Here is an 18330-nt window from a genome sequence, read left to right as displayed (position 1 = left end):
CATAGTAAGTATATAGTAAATATATAGTGAATGAATAAATGATGTAGAAATAAGGTAATAGCATGGAGTTTCTTAATTTATACAACTCATTTTCCATTTGTAGTCTTGCTCTTTATTCTCTTCTATGTATAAGAGATGAACTGCTATAAAATTGATCTGTTATTGTCAAAATACCTTCCTTGGGAGAGTTTTCTATTTAGGGGGCAACACATCAAATAGCCTGAGTTATATTCACTCCACAGCGTAGACCTATTTCATCTCCAGTATATTCAACATAGAATGTCTTTTTCTAGATACAGGTTCAGAAACATTTTAAAATGTACTTAAAATATATTTTGTGTTAGAAACTTTTTTCTTTCCTTTTGACTGTTTTTTTATTGGATAAAAAAGTTACTCCTATTCTTTTATCTATGAATCCATAGGGATTATTAAATTCAAGTTAAAATGAATTTCAGGGTCACGAATTTGATACATATCTGTGCTCCTCCTTTACCATAGGGATGACAGTGAGTGCTAATAAGGATGGCTTGGGGATGATCGTTCGAAGCATTATTCATGGAGGTTCCATTAGTCGAGATGGCCGGATTGCTGTTGGGGACTGCATCTTATCTATTAATGAAGAATCTACTATCAGTTTAACCAATGCCCAGGCACGAGCGATGTTGAGAAGACACTCTCTCATTGGGCCTGACATAAAGTAAGTATCATTTGGACTCCAGTTTGGCTTGGGAAATTCGAGAATTTCAATTCATGAGTCAGAATTTTTTTTCAGTATGTACTTCTGTTTAATATGCAAAAATTATCACATATTTATTAAAAATAAAACCCTCAGGAATTTGACTATTCCTGAATAGTTCTTGATTGTAGATATAGTTTCTTTAAGACTATACGATGTTGAAATATTTGAAAATGATTTGCCTCCCATGTTTAATTTTACTCCAGTGCTTTTGCAAAAACCTGAGACATCTCTCAGAGAGCAGGAGGGTCCACTCAGGATCTTACAAAGAAGTTGGCCTCAATGTAAGGGACTGTGTACTACCTAATTGATGTATATGAATCCTAGGACTAAGCTAGTTCTTTAATGGCCATTCATGGAAAAGACCATATAGAACAGCATCAGTCTGACCCATAATTTACCATTTGGTCAACTACCTCATGATCCAAGAGCAGTCACCAGTATATTGGTATAGTCCAATTGTAGGTCACATAGGATATTTTGTCAGGAAATGCTTAAACTATACCATAATCCCATAATGTGCTAAAAGCACGTTATAGATGTGGCTTGGTTTTTAAAGTTACTAAACATTTCTTGAGCCAACATAAAAATCAGTTCATGACTCTGTCACACCTCATCAATGTAATAGCTTGGCTTTTCTTCTCTAGCATTAACCATTGAATATTTTTATATAATGTATAAGGAATAAAATAGTAAAATAAGAGCTCAGGGAAAGATTATTTACCTTAAATTAATGTAATGATTACCATTATGGGAAACTTTGCTGTATTAATGTTATTTTACTGACTGCATTCTGTATTATTCTTTTGCAAAGTATATATTGCTGGAGCTTAGATAAGAAAAAAATATATATACAGTCTGTTTTTCATTCTGCCATCATTAAAAGCAGAAAAATATATACTGTTTGAAGCGGATTCTGCCATCTTATACAAAAGTAGTATTATTTGGGGGCAGAATTTCTCTAATGGGCTTTCATAATTTTGCATGCCCTTTTGACTTTTATAATGGAATAGATCATTTCATCCTGTGACAATTCCTTAATTATCTTAATAATGTGAGTCCAAGTACATTAAAAATTTCAGTGCCTCTAAGAAAAAATAAAAACTTTAAGAGCTTTCTTTACCACTTGTGGGCCGGTGTCCATCCCGCTAGCTTCAAAGATGAAGGATGTAGACCACGTGGGGATCCCTTACTGCAAGGCTTTTAGCTTACATAGTTTAGATGTAGTATAAAACACACATGGCCTGGTAATTGGTCATTTGATTTATTGTGTGATAATGCATGTCTTCTGTTATGAGCACGGCTGCAGGTCCCCTGCCCACTTTTTGGCACTCTGAGCACCAGAAATGGTGCTTGGTTATCTCGCTGTCCCCCTCAGTTCTAATGTACTGCAACACTTAGAAAGTGACCAAGAAATAAGACCATTGTGACATTGATTTAGCATAGTTAGGCATCTAGTCAACTCTAGGAAAGTTGTCCGGTACTTTTTCAAGCTCCCAAAGTTCTTTTTCTCCTTTCCTTCTTTCTACTGCTATTGTTATTTGCTTTGTTTGTTTGTTTTCCCACCTTCTGAGTCAGCACCAGGATGGACCCATTCATGCTTACAGCAGCTTTATTAGGACCTTTAAGGGTATCCGAGGTAACTTCATAAATTACTGCCTTAGGATCCCAGGAGTCAAAATGTAATATCTTAAATTAAAAAAGAGAATAAGAAAAATCCTGCAACTTTCCCTCCTCTGGAAATCAATTAGCCAATCAATCTCTTTCTCACATTCTCACCTGTGTGTGGGGGCACACACACATAATTCATAAACATAATCACAAAACACGTTAATTTCTTCCCAAGTGTCCTACTAAGGCTGAGATTCAGATGGTTATAGTTTGACTTAGGGGGTAAATGGTAGAGAGAATTTCGAATCATATAATCCTTTTTCAGAAAAAGTGTGTGAAATGATAAAACTAAATAGCCATTTAGATTGACCAGGGCTGAGCAGCATTTTGCATGAAGTGTTTTGGCCCTGTCCCTTCCTTATCACTAGCTTTTATGTAGCAGAAGGTTTAGAATTACCTTAAGAGCTATGTGAATAATTCTCCCAAAAGGAAAGTCTAGTCCTTCCTTTACTCTGAATGGAACCATATCAGTGCCTCTGGCCAATTAAGCTTTGTAGTCATTACGTGGATCTAGGCTCCATCCACATCTCTTCCTCTTTGTCTCTTGTTATGAACCTAGTTTAATGTGGGATGGTAGTGGAGGAGTGTATTGGGGGGGACTTAAAAAAAAAGACTCTAAATGGTTCAGTTTCATAACTGATTGGTTTTAGGAAAAGCATTGCTTATTGAAGACAACGCACCCCATTTCTTTTTTGCCGTTTGTGATAGATAGCAAGGAACTTTGTGTGTGTGCATTCATGCATGCCTGGGTAGATAATTTGAGTTTCAAGAGTTCAAGAACAGCCAGTTTAAGTTCCAGGTTTCATTATTTTGTATGGAAAACCAGATGTGAAGCCTCACCAGAATGCATTCTGTTTCACTTCTCACTCCACCTTGCCAGGAGCTCTTATATTTCTGTAATAATAGCCAGGGTTTTGTGCTTAGCAGCAGCTGCTTCTAACATCTGCCAGATAATTACCGAGCTGAATCAGAATTCACCTGCCTTAACCTAAAGTGTGGGATGAATTCCTGATCAAGGAATAAAAGATTGATTGCAGTTACATTTTTCTATGCTTGTTAATAATCACTGCTATAGACACCAGTAAAGAGCAGATGCTTTTCTGGGGGAGGTGTCAATGGGGAGGGAGGTGGAAAGGGGGAAAAAAAAACAACCAGGAGCACCCACTTGTAACTACATATGTATGCATCTCACATTCCGCACAAGACACTGACATTTGTTAACACCATTGTAAAAAGATGCCGCTGCGTATGCCGCACATTCTAGATTTTCTGCAGCACCTGCTGATGATCGAGCCCCCTTTTATGTGTGAGTATCGGTGATTCAAAAGCTCATTATGGCTGTGTGTTACAACTTGTCTGTGAAAACCATTTCATGCTTTTGTAACTTCCCATTGCAGGGATAGATCCAGATAGAGACTCAGTGTGAACAGTTTGGCTTTCTTTTCTTCATTTATGTGAGAATGTAAATACCAGCAGAACTATGAGATTGTTACCTGTTCACATTGCACTGATGATTGGGAACTCATTTGAAAATCATATTTTCCAACTACTAAGCTTTCAAGCTCCTTTGTAGGGAATGATCCTGCCTGTGTGTGCAGGCACGGTCTCTGGATTAATAGCCGGATCACATTTCAGCATCACTGAATGCTATTCTTCATCCTTTCACTCCATTTGTAACCAAAGGTTAGTTTACGTGTAAGAATCTCTAATACAGCTCTCAAAGAAGCTGTTTCAGTGTGTTTATTCAGTTCATAATTCATTTTTGGTGCCCTTCCTGGGATTCGGAGGTTTTATGTGCCATATGACTAGGCATGTATTAAAATTGCTTTGCATGTGCTGTTGCATTGTGGGAATCTTGTTCCGGTGTCCTCACTGTCTGTATTGGGGTAAATATATATGAAAACTGCTTTCTTTCCTCTTTCTCACTGCTGTCTAAAATATCATAAAAATATTTGTAAAACTTCCTGTCCCCTACCCTTGGTAAAAGGAAAAACAGTTTGGGACAAATATAGAGGAAAATTCATTTTTGGCATTGTTTGGGATAGAAACATTTTTTTCCTTCTCAAAACATTTTAAAAACACAATCCTTTGAACTGATTATTATTATCTTTGCTAGTGTGTTCTGGCTTTCCCTTTACCTTTATTGAATCTTCAGAAATAATACTTTTTTTAAGATTTTATTTTTCATTTATTTAAGAGAGAGAGACAGAGAGCAAGAGAGAACATAAGCAGGGGAAGAGGCAGCGGGAGAGGGACAAGCAGACTCCCCGCTGAGCAGAGAGCCTGATGACTTGGGGCTCCATCCCAGGACCCCCGAGACCATGACCTGTGCTGAAGGCAGACACTTAACCGACTGAGCCACCCAGGCGCCCCAATACCAGTTTTCTTGAATAGGCTTTTTAGGTTTATCTTTATTTGTCTTTGTATAAAATAGAATCAATCTTCCTGACATAATGCGTTATACATTTTTTACTCATTATTTTGGGAAGGGATAAATTCAAATTTACTATTCAATATATTTTTAACACCATAGAGAAGGTGTTTTTGTAGATGAATAAATTAAGTAGGACCAGAATTAGAATGCGACTCTGTCTCCCAGTGTACTCCTAAACCCTCTGAACTGTGCTTTCTGCTTTATTTTTTGGTCCTGGAGGTAAAAGTGTCATGAAGAGAGACTCCCAAGTGTACACAGAGTCTGCCCAGAGTGATCAGGCGTGACCAGGCTAGCTTATGCCCTGGTAAAGCACTGTTTTATATTTGTTTTATGCTTTTCAGCTACAATAGCCGCATGAAAAGTGACATCCTTCTTGTGATTGAGGATATGGAGATTAAGTAGTGGTGATTTACCCTCCCGTTACAGTCTGATGAGCACACAGAGCTGTGTCTTCTGACTCCAAATTTAAGTGACCTCACAGAGTGAATGCTTTTTATGGAATATCCAGTATGTCTGAAATTACATATCTTCCTCCCTTAGTAAATTATACCAGTGGCATAATTCGGATTTTATTATGACATAAAAGACAGTCCTTTGATCCGTGCCCTCCCCTGCTAAGGTTTTATGTACTTATTGTCTTCATGGGTAAGTTATGGATAGCTAGTTTAATAGTCTTCATGATTTTTATATTGTGTAATTTTGATACATACTTCTTTTTTAGTTGCACAAGTGCAGAACCAGTTTGTAGTTCAGTGTTTCTCTTACCTAACTATTCCTTAAGTTGAGGATCTTGGAGGTATATTGGTTATCTAGCCTTTTATAGGATAGCAGTAAACTTGAATTTTCAAATATCAGTTTCTAAACATTCTAGCTGTAGTCAACATCTTGCTCAGTGCCTTCCACATTACAGGCATTCAGCCAATACTTGTTTAATTACTAAGTGACCATTCAAGTGTAAACATCAGGCTTTTCTCTAAAACCAAAATAACTTATTACAGAGTTGCTACAAATTAGTAAGAGAGTCTTCCCATAAACTTATGCTAGTTTGAACTTCAGACTTTCGGGTTCATAACTTAATAGAGCTAACATATAATTATTATATATTTGTTAATTCCCATAATTAATTATGTATTATGGAAGAATGTAAAGTAATTTGGGGTAGCCAGTATTTTAGCAGAGTATGTGTAATTTGTTCCTGCTAAGGAACCCAAAAGTCTTTGGATGAAATTAATGTTATTACTGACAGTTATATTTGTAAGGATTAATAGATCTTTTTAAAAAGATTTTATTTATTTATTTGAGAAAGGGAGAGAGAGCACGAGCTGGGGTTGGGGCAGAGGGAGAGGGAAAAGCAGCCTCCCCCCTGCTGAGCAGGGAGCTGCAGGAGGGGCTGGATCCTAGGACCCTGGCAAACGCTTAACCAACTGAGCCACTCAGGTGCCCCAGGATTAATAGATCTTTCTAAAAATTGCTGTTAGTTTTGTTATTTGGAAATTGAAATAATGCTGCTTTTCTCCCCCATATGATTATTGGTAAACATATAGTTTATCAGCATTTTAAAGTTTAATTGTTGTTTAAAATTTAAAGTAAAAACTTTAAACTTTAATCTGTTATTTTTGCATATAGGATGCTTTATCCTTTGGAAGTTTGGAGTCTCTGCTGAGTAAGCTGATTAAATGAGTTGTGTGAAAAAGTAGGGATGAAGGGACAAGATCATTTTATTTCTGTATTTTGGAATCTTTTCCTGTTAGGCACAACTTTGCTTTCCTTCTTTTTTTTTTTTTCATGGACTGTGTTCTGTTCCAGAATTACTTATGTGCCCGCAGAACATTTGGAAGAGTTCAAAATAAGTTTGGGGCAACAATCTGGAGGAATAATGACCCTGGATATTTTTTCTTCATCCTCTGGCAGGTGAGTGAAGCAGTGAGCTTGGTGCAGGGAGTGAATGATGCAGCAAGTTCCAAAGGAGACTTTGAAGCCAGAGTCAGCAGGACTAGCAATGAAAAAGAATGATTTCCTTTTGTCTCTTTCCAGATTTTAAAAAAAAAAAAATTCACCCCGTCCTCCCCATTACTTAAGAAAGTATCATACAGTGTGGAAAATACATGAAAACTCAAATCAAGAAATTAAAATCATCTTAAGCTGCACCACTCTGCATAGTACTCTTCATATACTAAGTTTGGGGAATTCTCAGATCTCAGTATTATTTCATTAATTCACTGGCGCCTACAGTTTGTATGATACTGTATCATGCCTTTTCCTCTCTCATAAATGTTTTCAAACATGTTCAGAAATTTTATTTTTTTATTAACATACATACAGATTCAGAAACATTTTTAATGGTTATTTCTTACTTTTTTGGAAAGTGTTGAGCTGAACATCATGAGCATTAACAACATAAGGAATGACCAACACATTTATAGGGGCTTATCTGGGTTGATGAAAGGATTCATGGATTATAGAATCGTTTGAAGAAAATGGGGGTTTTGTATCAGAGGATTCAGGATGTTAGTCTTTTTATAGCTAAAAAGGCAGGAAGATGTGATCCACTATATCTGAGAGTGTGTCTGAGTAGCCCCCTGAGCTTGGACTTGATGGGTAAGATCCTCCCCCTCCCCATGGCTGTCACTGAATATTTTCGGAACTCATTTTAAGTTCTCATTATTGTCTGTGTTCCATACCTTGCTTCTTCTCTCCTATTCCTTCCAACTCTGTTTCCTGAGGGTTAGACTCCTGTTCATCTCTCTGCCCTGCATCTTCAGGATACAGCTTCCCTCAGTCTATCTTGTTCTCAGTCTGCTTCTTAACATCCTTTTTAAAAATCCCCTTTTTGAAAAAATAAAATTAAATTAAATCCGTTATGTGGATCCATTCCCAAAAGTCTTGTCCCACTGTCAGGCTTAGGCTGTTGGATCCCAGCCTCATTCAGAACCTTCTTCCTCAATTTGCTCAGGAGAGGAATTCAAACATACAACAGTAGGTAGTACAGCTAGGCAGATAGATTTTCCCTTAACAGTTGAAAAGCAAAAATCTAACATTTAGGTCAAAGGAAGAATGACATGTTTAGGGAGACCCTGGACAGTTAGTTGCTTTCCAAAGATGTTGTGAAACATATTCAAACACAGACAATTATTGGGTTTTATGACTTCTGATCTCAGAGTCAAAAGGTTATGTGATTTGACAGAGTTCAGTATTCCTGTCACTGGAGAATAGATATAATTTGAGTGTATACTTTCTTTAGATTATTCAGTTTCTATAAAAATCAGTTGCAAACATTTATTAAATCAGAATTTTTATAGCTTTCTTTGCTTTCAAAGGAATATGTGGACATTCATCTTTAGAAAGCCAAGTTTAACTAACAGTGTTAAGGACACACCATAATTGCTTAACCATTCTCTATTGCCCTTACAATGTCACTCATTAATACAAAGTCTACGTTTGGGAAAACAAAGTATTTATCAATATGGTTATTTATAGTTTAATTTACAATTAGTTAACAGACTGGACACATTTTGTTATGCCTGGCATTTGGCAAAATTGAATTCCTACAGAAATTGAAAAGTGACCTTAAATAGAAGGACATCGTGAACTGCTTTCTGTAAGGAGTATTCTGTGTGTGGTCCTTCTGGCTGGAGTGAAGTTGGACTTTAAGCATTTTATATTTTTCTTGAAGGGAAAACACTGGCCCATTCTTAGGAGACAGAGATGCTAAATTTCTGCCTTACTTGATGATAAGTTCTTTCAAGTCAGGGATCGATCAGGGCTATGTAAGCTTATAACCCATATGGTGCTTCTACCTTTTGTATGTTGTGTTTAAGAAATACTTGAAGTTTTTTCTTTCATTCTGATATTTTCCCCTTCTTGTTCCTTTTCCTTATTCTCCCACGTTTCCTTGGGAAAGAAACAGACTAGCTAAGAATTTTAGTGTTCAGCTCTATCTCCAGACTAAGTTATGGTAGATTGATTCTAATGTCAGGTTTTTATTTTCATTTGATTAGGTTTTCTTTCCCCCTTAATGTAAAATGGGCCAAGTATGGTGAAAATATGAAGTAGTTCTGATTTTTAGCAAATCAGTAGTAAAGTATATATAAGACAAACTTGCACAGTTTTACTAGGATTTTGGAGTATTCACTGTGTAAATTTTTAACAGAGACATTCCAGAACTACCAGAGCGAGAAGAAGGAGAGGGAGAAGAAAGTGAGCTTCAAAATTCAGCATACAGTAATTGGAACCAGCCCAGGCGGTAAGAACTATTTCTGTCTTCTGCCTACTCAGTGTTTAAAGATAGGGAGGTGTGGTTTTAAGTACTGGATTACAACTTGGCACTGTGACATAGGGTAGGGTGTTCTAATATCCCTTACCCTCCATTTCTTCCTGTGTGCAGTGGAGAGGATACTGTGTTATTACACAGGGTCTAAACTAAACACGTATACAAGGGTTTGGCACATAGTAGGGGCTAAATATGATTAACTAGAGAAAATTATGCATAGGTAGTTGGAATGGATAATATTTTCTATAGAGTTCAATCTTGGGTTTACCACCAAATGTTAATTTAAATTTTCTCTAGCATTTGTAACATATATATTCAAAATGTGTGTGTGTGTGTGTGTGTGTGTGTGTGTGTGTGTAAGCATCTTGTTATCACAGCCTGCAGTTATTTTAACCCATGCTCTGTCTGGAACCAATTTCATATATAGTAGAAAAATAGCTTTCCTAAATATGTTCAGATATATCGCTGTGCATCACTAAGGCATATTTTTGTGTTCATGCTGAGTAAAATCAAATTCAGTTTCATAGGAATTTATTGAGTCCTGATTGTGGATGCAGATGATTTTGTGAATAACAGGCAAGTATGAGACCTAAATCCTGCCTTCAAGGAAGTGTCATGTACTGGGATAGGCAAGATGTGGAGACACACAAAATAATTAAAGAAAAATGTAAGGTAAATGTAAAATATATTAAGTGTAAAATATTAGTCGTCTTGGCTATCCCCTCTAAACAGATCCACAGGTGACCATCATAATGATTTCTTGCACTTAGGAAACACTTAATATTTATTCTACAATAAATACATAAAATACTCCAGAGAGAAAAATTTCTACTCTTCAGAGATGTAACATGGTTCGATGGTTTTCGTTGCTTACATTTAAACATTTTTAGGTTGAGTCCTATTCAAAGTATAGAAAACATACTATATTGCTTTCACAAAAAACAATAAGCATTACTGGCCATTTAAAATGACTTTTTGATTGGAATTCTTTAAAAAGCTATTAGCCTACTTAAAGAAATCAAGGTCTCTCTACATCATTACTCACATTGAGAACAGAATATAAATGCTAGATCTGTGGCAGAAAATATGTCATTTCTTATTTATATGAGGATAAAAGCAAAAGGGAGTTAGATGAAATTATTTTGTAGCTGGTGATCATAGTGATAAACTTGAATTTTGTTGGAGGACAGTAATCACAGGCAAAGAAAAAGATAGATTTTTCAGTTTTAATAATGCTGTTGGAGGAAAAGTAGAATTTAGAAGGCAATATGCAAAATGTTTGGCATCCATAAGAGCCATGTTAGAATTCTAACTTTGACAGTTCTTAAGGTAAATTTCTTTTTTTTTTTAAATTTTTTATTTATTTATTTGAGAGAGAAAATGAGATAGAGCATGAGAGGGGGGAGGGACAGAGGGAGAAGCAGACTCCCTGCTGAGCAGGGAGCCCGATGTGGGACTCGATCCCGGGACTCCAGGATCATGACCTGAGCCGAAGGCAGTCGCTTAACCAACTGAGCCACCCAGGCGCCCCTTAAGGTAAATTTCTTAATCTCTGCTAGCTCTCAGTTACTTCATCTGTAAAATGGGATTAATAATAGAATCTTTTAAATTTGGAGAATTCACTGCAATAAAGCATGTAAAATTTTTAGCATAGTGAGCACCAAGTCTCAGGGGCTGGCCTGGTTGATAATCACCATCATCACTAATAACTAAGCAAATAGAAAATGTTGGACACAGGAATCACTTTGAAATTTTATTATGAGAAAAATTTGGGTGTAGTTTCTGAACTGGGAGATTTTTATACTTTTAGCCTCACTTTAATCTTCATATCAGCCTGAGATATCTCTAAAGGTGGTAACTACCTTATGGAGAGAATATGTGTGGAGCTTCAAGAAATCTTAAGAAGATACACTGCACTCACTAACAAACGTACTTTTTTGGGAAAAGTTCACAGAATAGTAAGTGGATGCTTACCAAAATAACCAGAACTTTTAATAAATTAAGAGCAAGTGTTATGAATATGCTTTACAACATGGGAAACGTGATGGGACATTCATTTATACTGTTAAAAGAAGTTTACTTTATGTGGAAATAGAGAATATTTTTAGAAAATACAAATTTTAAGATCATAAATAAGCTGTTACTTTTATTTTGCATGTGATTTCCATTTACAGAATAGGTAGCATACTCTGTGTATCACTTTCCAGCTTGTTACTTTTCTCTCAGTCCAGTGTTTTGGATGTCTTTCGTGATGACACTTCATTCAGTGTAGTTGCAGTGAATTTCAATGTATGAATACACCACCCTTTATTCCCAGGTCAATATTTGACTACTTAACACTTACTAATATAATAATTCTGTGCAATAAATATCTCTATTTCCTTATATATATATATATATCTATGAGAATTTATATAGGTACGTATCCATAAGAGGAATTGCTGGCTCATAGATTTATTTATTTTTTTAAAAAAGATTTTATGTATTTATTTGACAGAAAGCACACAAGCAGGGGGAGAGGCAGGGAGAGGAAAAAGCAGGCTCCCCGCTGAGCAGGGAGCCCCACACCAGGCTCTATCCCAGGACCCTTGAGATCATGACCTGAGCTGAAGGCAGACACTTAACTGACTGAGCCACACAGGTGCCCCTGGCTCATAGATTTAAATGTACTGTTTACTTTATCAGAAGTTGTCAACTCGCTTTTTATGGTGGCTGTACCAATTTTTACTTCAATTCTCAATATATGCGAGTTTCCTTTTCCTCACATCCTTGTTGCCACATCATATGATCATTGAAACAACACGTTTTTGTCAACCTGATAGTTAGAAAATGGTATCTTGTCTTAATAAACAATGTCTGAGCAAAACAGGATTAAGGTGGTGGGGTGCACATTTTCTCACTTGTCCATGTGGATTGAATTTTGTATCTTGCTTACATTGCTTCAGTAATCATAATCTCAATCATCATAATAAGAGTAATAAAAGATTGATTGATTGATTGCTGTATGCCAAAGCTTCGTGTTGCACTTTGCATACATTCATTAATTTAATCCTCACAGCAAACACTGATGTAGAGCGACTTACTGGCTCCATTTCACAGAGGAAGGTAAGAGAGAGACTAAATAAGTTGCAGAGGGTCACACAACTGTTAAGTAGTAAAAAATCAGGACTCAAACCCAGGGACTCAGTTCAGAGCTCAGGCAGCCTGGGCTCAGATCCCTTTTACCTTTGCTTTTCTGAATTTCATTCTTTGTAAGCCTGTGTATAGGGCTCAAGAAAGGCTGCCACTTTTCCATACAACTAACTCTGAACATGTTCTCTAAAACTTTACTTTTATAGGTCTCCTTTTTCTGTCCAAGGAATGTTTCCCATGTTCCGTTCAGTAAGGGAGTCTGGTTCCTCAGCACTGTGGTCATTTTGGCAGCTCTGTGTTCCTCTTCAATCTTCTCCAGTATTTTAAGTAGTTATGGCCTTTCTTTCAGAGAGTACACTGTATTTGAAAACACTTTGCTGTCTGCCAGACCCCATGTAAGCGTACAGGGCTATTATCCAAAGATTGTTTAACTTCTCTGCTCCTCTTCCCTTTATGAAATGGGGCTAATAAGAGTATCCATCTCAAAAAAAAAAAAAAAAGAGTATCCATCTCATAGGGATGAAGTGAGAATTAAATGAAAGTATGTGGAATTCACCTAGAGAATAATGCTGAGCACAAAATAAGCTCTTGAGTGTTTGCTGCTATTATTTTTATTATTTAAGAAATTATAAGAATCACTTTCCAATTCACACTAACTACAGAGAACCCTAGGAGACATTTTCTTTCATTTTTTTTAATTTATTTTTTCCTTTATAAGAGAAGGGTTAAGTAGTCCTACGAATGTATTCTGGATTCTTAAATGTTTACTACAAATGGCTAAATATACTGACTTCTTTATTTCGCCTTGTTATCTTAGGAACTGCTTTCAGAAACAAGGAAGGATTTTGGTTCTTGTCTTTCACAGAATTCCCATAGTGAAAGAAAATGATGACTAGGATTTTAACTAGTTTAAACTATTCAAACAAACGTTATTAAGATTCAGGAACATGGTGACATCCTTTCAAACTAAATAGAGTTTCTAGGATTTTAGATTTCTAATAAGGAAAAAAAACGCTGACCTCGGGTACCTCCATCTGACTGGGGGCTGTAGTCCCCCCCAGCCCCCACCCCCAGTGCTCTTTTATCCCCAGCCTTTTCTTACTGGATCGCTCTCACCACACGAGAGTCCTTACTCCAACCTTTCCTCTCCTCTGGGATCTCCTCAAAGCTCCTCAGATTGAGGGCATCTGTTTGGACCATGCTCTCTTCTCCTGTTTAACGTCCAACACTGACTCCCTTCCTGCAGCACAGAGCCGATTACAGTCTCATTATCTCAGAGCTCTTGGCTAGAGTTCTCTGCGTTTCTCCTCGCAGCCAGACACCTCACTGCAAATGTCCTTATTCTTCTGTCCCAGCCTTTTCGTAAGACAGGAACTTACTGCATTCATAGCTCTTACAGCTATATGCAGTTATTAACTCTGAGTGTCTGTGTGTGTTACACGGGTGGAGGAAGTACATTCAAGGCAGAGGAGGTAGCAAGCACCAATGCCCCAAAGTGGGAGAGCATGCCTGATGAACTTCAGGAAGAGCAAGAAGATGCTGTGGTAGCTGGAGTGGAGAGCGGAGGCCAGAGAGCTGTGGGAGATGAGTTTAGGGGGGTGGTGGTGGGATCAAATCATGAAGGGTACTGTCAGCCCCTGCTTCCCATGCCCTGACTGTTAGTTACTGGGTCTGCCTTGGCAAAGAAGACTTCTACAGGGATCAGCCTCTGACATAGCATGTGCAGGAATGTTCTTTTCCTTGATTTGATTGCCAAGCTTAGAAGTTACCATCTGTTCAGGAGTCGTTGAATTTCTTGATTACTTAATGTCTGCAATATCAGAGCTCCTGGAAAATCGTACTTTTATATCGGTCCACGTCCCAGCCTGGAGTGTGAGTCCAGTATTTACTTGTAACAAATCAGCTTCAGAAATACATTAGTGTTTATCAGACCCTATAAAACACATAATTGGGAAACTATTTAAAATGATTTTGTTGGAGTGCCTGGGTAGCTCAGTCGTTAAGCGTCTGCCTTTGGCTCAGGTCATGGTCCCAGGGTCCTGGGATCAAGTCCCACATCGGGCTCCCTGCTCAGCAGGAAGCCTGCTTCTCCGTCTCCCACTCCCCCTGCTTGTGTTCCCTCTCTCTGTCTCTCTCTGTCAAAAAATAAAATCTTAAATAAACAAAATGATTTTGTTTTACTACTGTTAAAACCTTAATAAATTGATAAAATTGGCAAAAATTAACTTATATTACATTTTATTACATTTTTTAAAATTTAGTTATAATTTTTGACCATGTGAACCATTTTTAAGTATGCAGAGCAGTGGCATTAAGAACACTCACATTGCTGTGTCACCATCACTACCATCTATCTCCAGAACACTTAGATCATCTTACGAAACTGAAAATCTGTCTGCAGTAAATATTAAATAATAATTCCCCATTTCTGCCCTCCCCACTTGCTGACAACCACCATTCTACTTTCTTTTAACCCCAGTTTTACTGAGAAATAATTGAACATACATCACTGTGTAAGTGATGTAAGGCATATAACATGTTGGCTTGATTTTATATATATTGTAGAAAGATGATCACAGTAGGTTTCAGGTCTTACATTTAAGTCCTTAATCCATCCAGTAGGTTTCAGGATTTACATTTAAGTCCTTAATCCAAGTTAATTTTTGTGAGTGGTGTAAAATATGGGTCACCTTCGTTCTTTTACATGTAAATATTCAATTATCCCAGCACCATTTACTGAAGAGACTGTCTTTTCTCCATTGAATATTCTTGCCTCCCTTGTCAAATATTAGTTGACCTTATATTCTTGGGTTTATTTCTGGGCTCTTGATTCTATTCCATTGGTCTATGTGTCTGTTTTTATGCTGGTACTAGACTGTTTTGATGACTTAAAACTTTATAGTATAGCTTCAAATCAGGAAGCGTGATGCCTCCTGCTTTGTTCTTTTTTTCTCAGGGTTTCCTTGACTATTCAGTCTTTTGTGATTCTATATAAATTTCATCAGTGTTTTTTCTATTTCTTTAAAAAATGCCCTTGGAATCTTGGTAGGAATTGCATTGAATCTGTAGATGGCTTTTGTTTTGTTTTTTTTTTTAAAGAGATTTTTTATTTATTTATTTGACCGAGAGAGACACACAGAGAGAGGGAACACAAGCGGGGGAGCAGGAGAGGGAGAAGCAGGCTTCCCGCCAAGCAGGGAGCCCGATGCGGGGCTCGATCCCAGGACCCTGGGATCATGACCTGAGCCGAAGGCAGATGCTTAACGACTGAGCCACCCAGGCGCCCCACTGTAGATGGCTTTTGATAGCATTTCATGTTTTAGCAATATTCTTCCAACCCATGAACACAGGATACCTTTCCATTTCTGTCTTCTTTGATTTATTTTATCAATGTCTTGTTTTCAGAGTAGAGATATTTCCTCTTTAAGTGTTATTACTATTTTATTATTTTTGATGCTATTGTAAATGCGATCGATTTTTTTTTCCAGAAAGTTTGTTATTAGTGTATAGAAGTGCTACTTATTTTTGCATGTTAATTTTGTATCCCACAACTTTACTGAATTCATTGATTAGATCTGACAGTTTTTTGGTTGAGTTTTTAGGATTTTTTAATATGTAAAATTATGTCATCTACAAATAGAGACAGTTTTACTTCTTCCTTTCCAAGTCTGATACTTTTTATTTTTCTTGCCTGATTGCTGTAGGTAGGCTGTCCAGTACTGTGTTGACTAAGTGTGGTCAAAGTGGGCACCTTTGTCTTACTCCTGATATTAGAGGAAAAGCTTTCATCCTTTCGCTATTGAGTATGATGTTAGCTTCAGCCTTGCTATATATGGCCTTTATTTATTTTTTTTTTTAAAGATTTTATTTATTTATTTGAGAGAGAGAATGAGAGGGGGGAGGGTCAGAGAGAGAGGCAGACTCCCTGCTGAGCAGGGAGTATATATGGCCTTTATTATGTGGAGATATGTTCCTTCTATGCCTAATTTGTTGAGTTTTTATCATGAAAGGATGTCAGCTTTTGTCAAATGCTTTTTTTCCCTCTGTCTATGAAATGTTCATATAATTCTTTTATTTTGTTCTATTAATGTGATTTGTCACATTGGTTGATTTGCCTAGGTTGTACCATCCCTGCATCCCAGGGATACATCCTGCTTAATCTTGGTGTGTGGTCCTTTTAATGTGCTGCAGAATTCAGTTTGCTAATATTTTATTGAGAATTTTTGCATACATATTCACCAGCAATATTGTGTACTGTAGTTTTCTTTTTTAGTACTGACCTTTTCTGGTTTTGGTATCAGGATAATGCTGATCTTGTACAATGAGTTTGGGTGCGTTCCTTCCTCTTTGATTTTTGGAAGCATTTTAGAAAGATTGGTGTTTATTCTTCTTAAGTGACTAGTAAAATTTACCAGTGAAGCCATCTGGTTCTGGACTTTTCTTTGTTGGGGACTATTGATTACTGATTCAATCTCCTTACTAGTTATTGGTCTATTCAGATTTTCTATTTCTTTCTCATTCAATCTTAGTAAGTTGTATGTTTCTAAGAATTTTTCCATTTCTTCTAGGTTGTCCAGTTTGTTGGTGTATAGTTGTTCATAATAGCCTCTTGTGATCCTTTGAATTTCTGTGCTAACAGTTATAATGTCTTATTTTTCATTTATAATTTTGTCGGTTTGGGTCCCTTTTCCTTGGTTAGTGTAGCTAGGGGCCTGTCAATTTTGTTTATCTTTTCAAAGAACCAACTCTTGATTGGGTTAGTCTTTTCTATTATTTGTCTCTTCTCTATTTCATTTGTTTCTGCTGTCATCTTTACTCTCGCCTTCCTTCTGCCGAATTTGGAGTCAGTTTATTCTTTTTCTAGTTGGTTAAAACATAGAGTTACGTTGCTTATTTGGGATCTTTCTAGTCTCTAAATGTTGGCATATATTGCTATTCATTTCACTCTCAGAATTGCTTTTGTTTCATCCCAAAAGTTCTAGTACATTGTGTCTCCATTTTCATTTGTCTCATGGAACTTTTTACCATTCTCTAGTACATTGTGTCTCCTTTTCATTTGTCTCATGGAACTTTTTACCATCACTGAAGAGTGTGTGTGTGTGTGTGTGTATTTACACACTCATGTATGTGTAGGATTTGACTATTTTAGATACATCATATAAATGAATTTGTGTAGTATTTGTCCTTTATTTCACTTAGCTGGCTTATTTCACTTAACATAATGTTTTCAAGGTTCATCTGTGTTGTAGCATGTATCAGAATTTTTTCCCCTTCTAAGGCTAAATAATATTCCATGGTATGTATATACCATTTTGTTTATCCATTCATCTTTAGATGGACACTTGGTTATTTTGAATGATTTTTCTTATGAACATGGCTGTACAAATATTTCCTCAAGACCTTTCTTTAATTTTGAGAGGATGTATGCCCAGAAATGGAATTGTTGGATCATAGGGTAATTCTATTTTTAATTTTTTTTAGGAACTTCAATACTGTTTTCCGTAGTGGCTACAACATTTCACATTCTACCAACAGTACACAAGATTCCAATTTCTCCAGTTTCTCCTTGCCAACACTTCTTTTCTTTCTTTTTTTTAAGATTTTTATTTATTTATTTGTCAGAGAGAGAGAGACAGAGAGAGCATGAGAGTATGAGCAGGGGAGAGGGGGAGAGGGAGGAGCAGGCTCCCTGCTGAGCGAGGAGGCTGATGTGGGAAAGGACCCCAGGACCCTGGGATCATGACCTGAGCCAGAGGCAGACACTTAACCAACTGAGCCACCCCGGTGTCTGTTTTTTGTTTTTTGTTTTTTTGTTTTTGATAGTAGCCATCCCAGTGGGTAGGTACAAGGTGGTATCACATTATGGTTTTGATTTGCATTTCCCTAATCATCGGTGATGTTGAACATCTTTTCATATGCTTATGGACCATTTGTATATCTTCTTTGGAGAAGTGTCTGTTTAATTCCTTTGCCCATTTAAATCAGATTGTTTATTTTTTTTAATTTTTTTTTATTCTTATGTTAATCCCCATACATTACATCATTAGTTTTAGATGAAGTGTTCCATGATTCATTGTTTGTGCATAA

General features: G+C 36.8%; 1 protein-coding gene across 12 annotated transcripts in view; it reads left to right on the top strand.

Moving 5' to 3' along the window:
- The window catches only part of MPDZ (multiple PDZ domain crumbs cell polarity complex component), a 164863-nt gene that overhangs the window by 97527 nt on the left and 49006 nt on the right, over positions 1-18330 (top strand). For all 12 annotated transcript variants that reach the window (XM_081802990.1, XM_081802989.1, XM_081802986.1 and 9 more), the window contains 3 exons: positions 499-697; positions 6648-6752; positions 8992-9084. In XM_081802990.1, the coding sequence (XP_081659116.1) occupies positions 499-697; positions 6648-6752; positions 8992-9084 (397 nt within the window). The remainder of the gene's footprint in view (positions 1-498; positions 698-6647; positions 6753-8991; positions 9085-18330) is intronic.

Source organism: Leptonychotes weddellii, chromosome 14 (assembly GCF_054177405.1).
Source record: "Leptonychotes weddellii isolate Sample4059 chromosome 14, ASM5417740v2, whole genome shotgun sequence".
Taxonomy (NCBI): Eukaryota; Metazoa; Chordata; class Mammalia; order Carnivora; family Phocidae; genus Leptonychotes; species Leptonychotes weddellii.
Note: the sequence above shows the minus strand (reverse complement) of the source record. Positions and strands in the feature narration are given on the sequence as shown.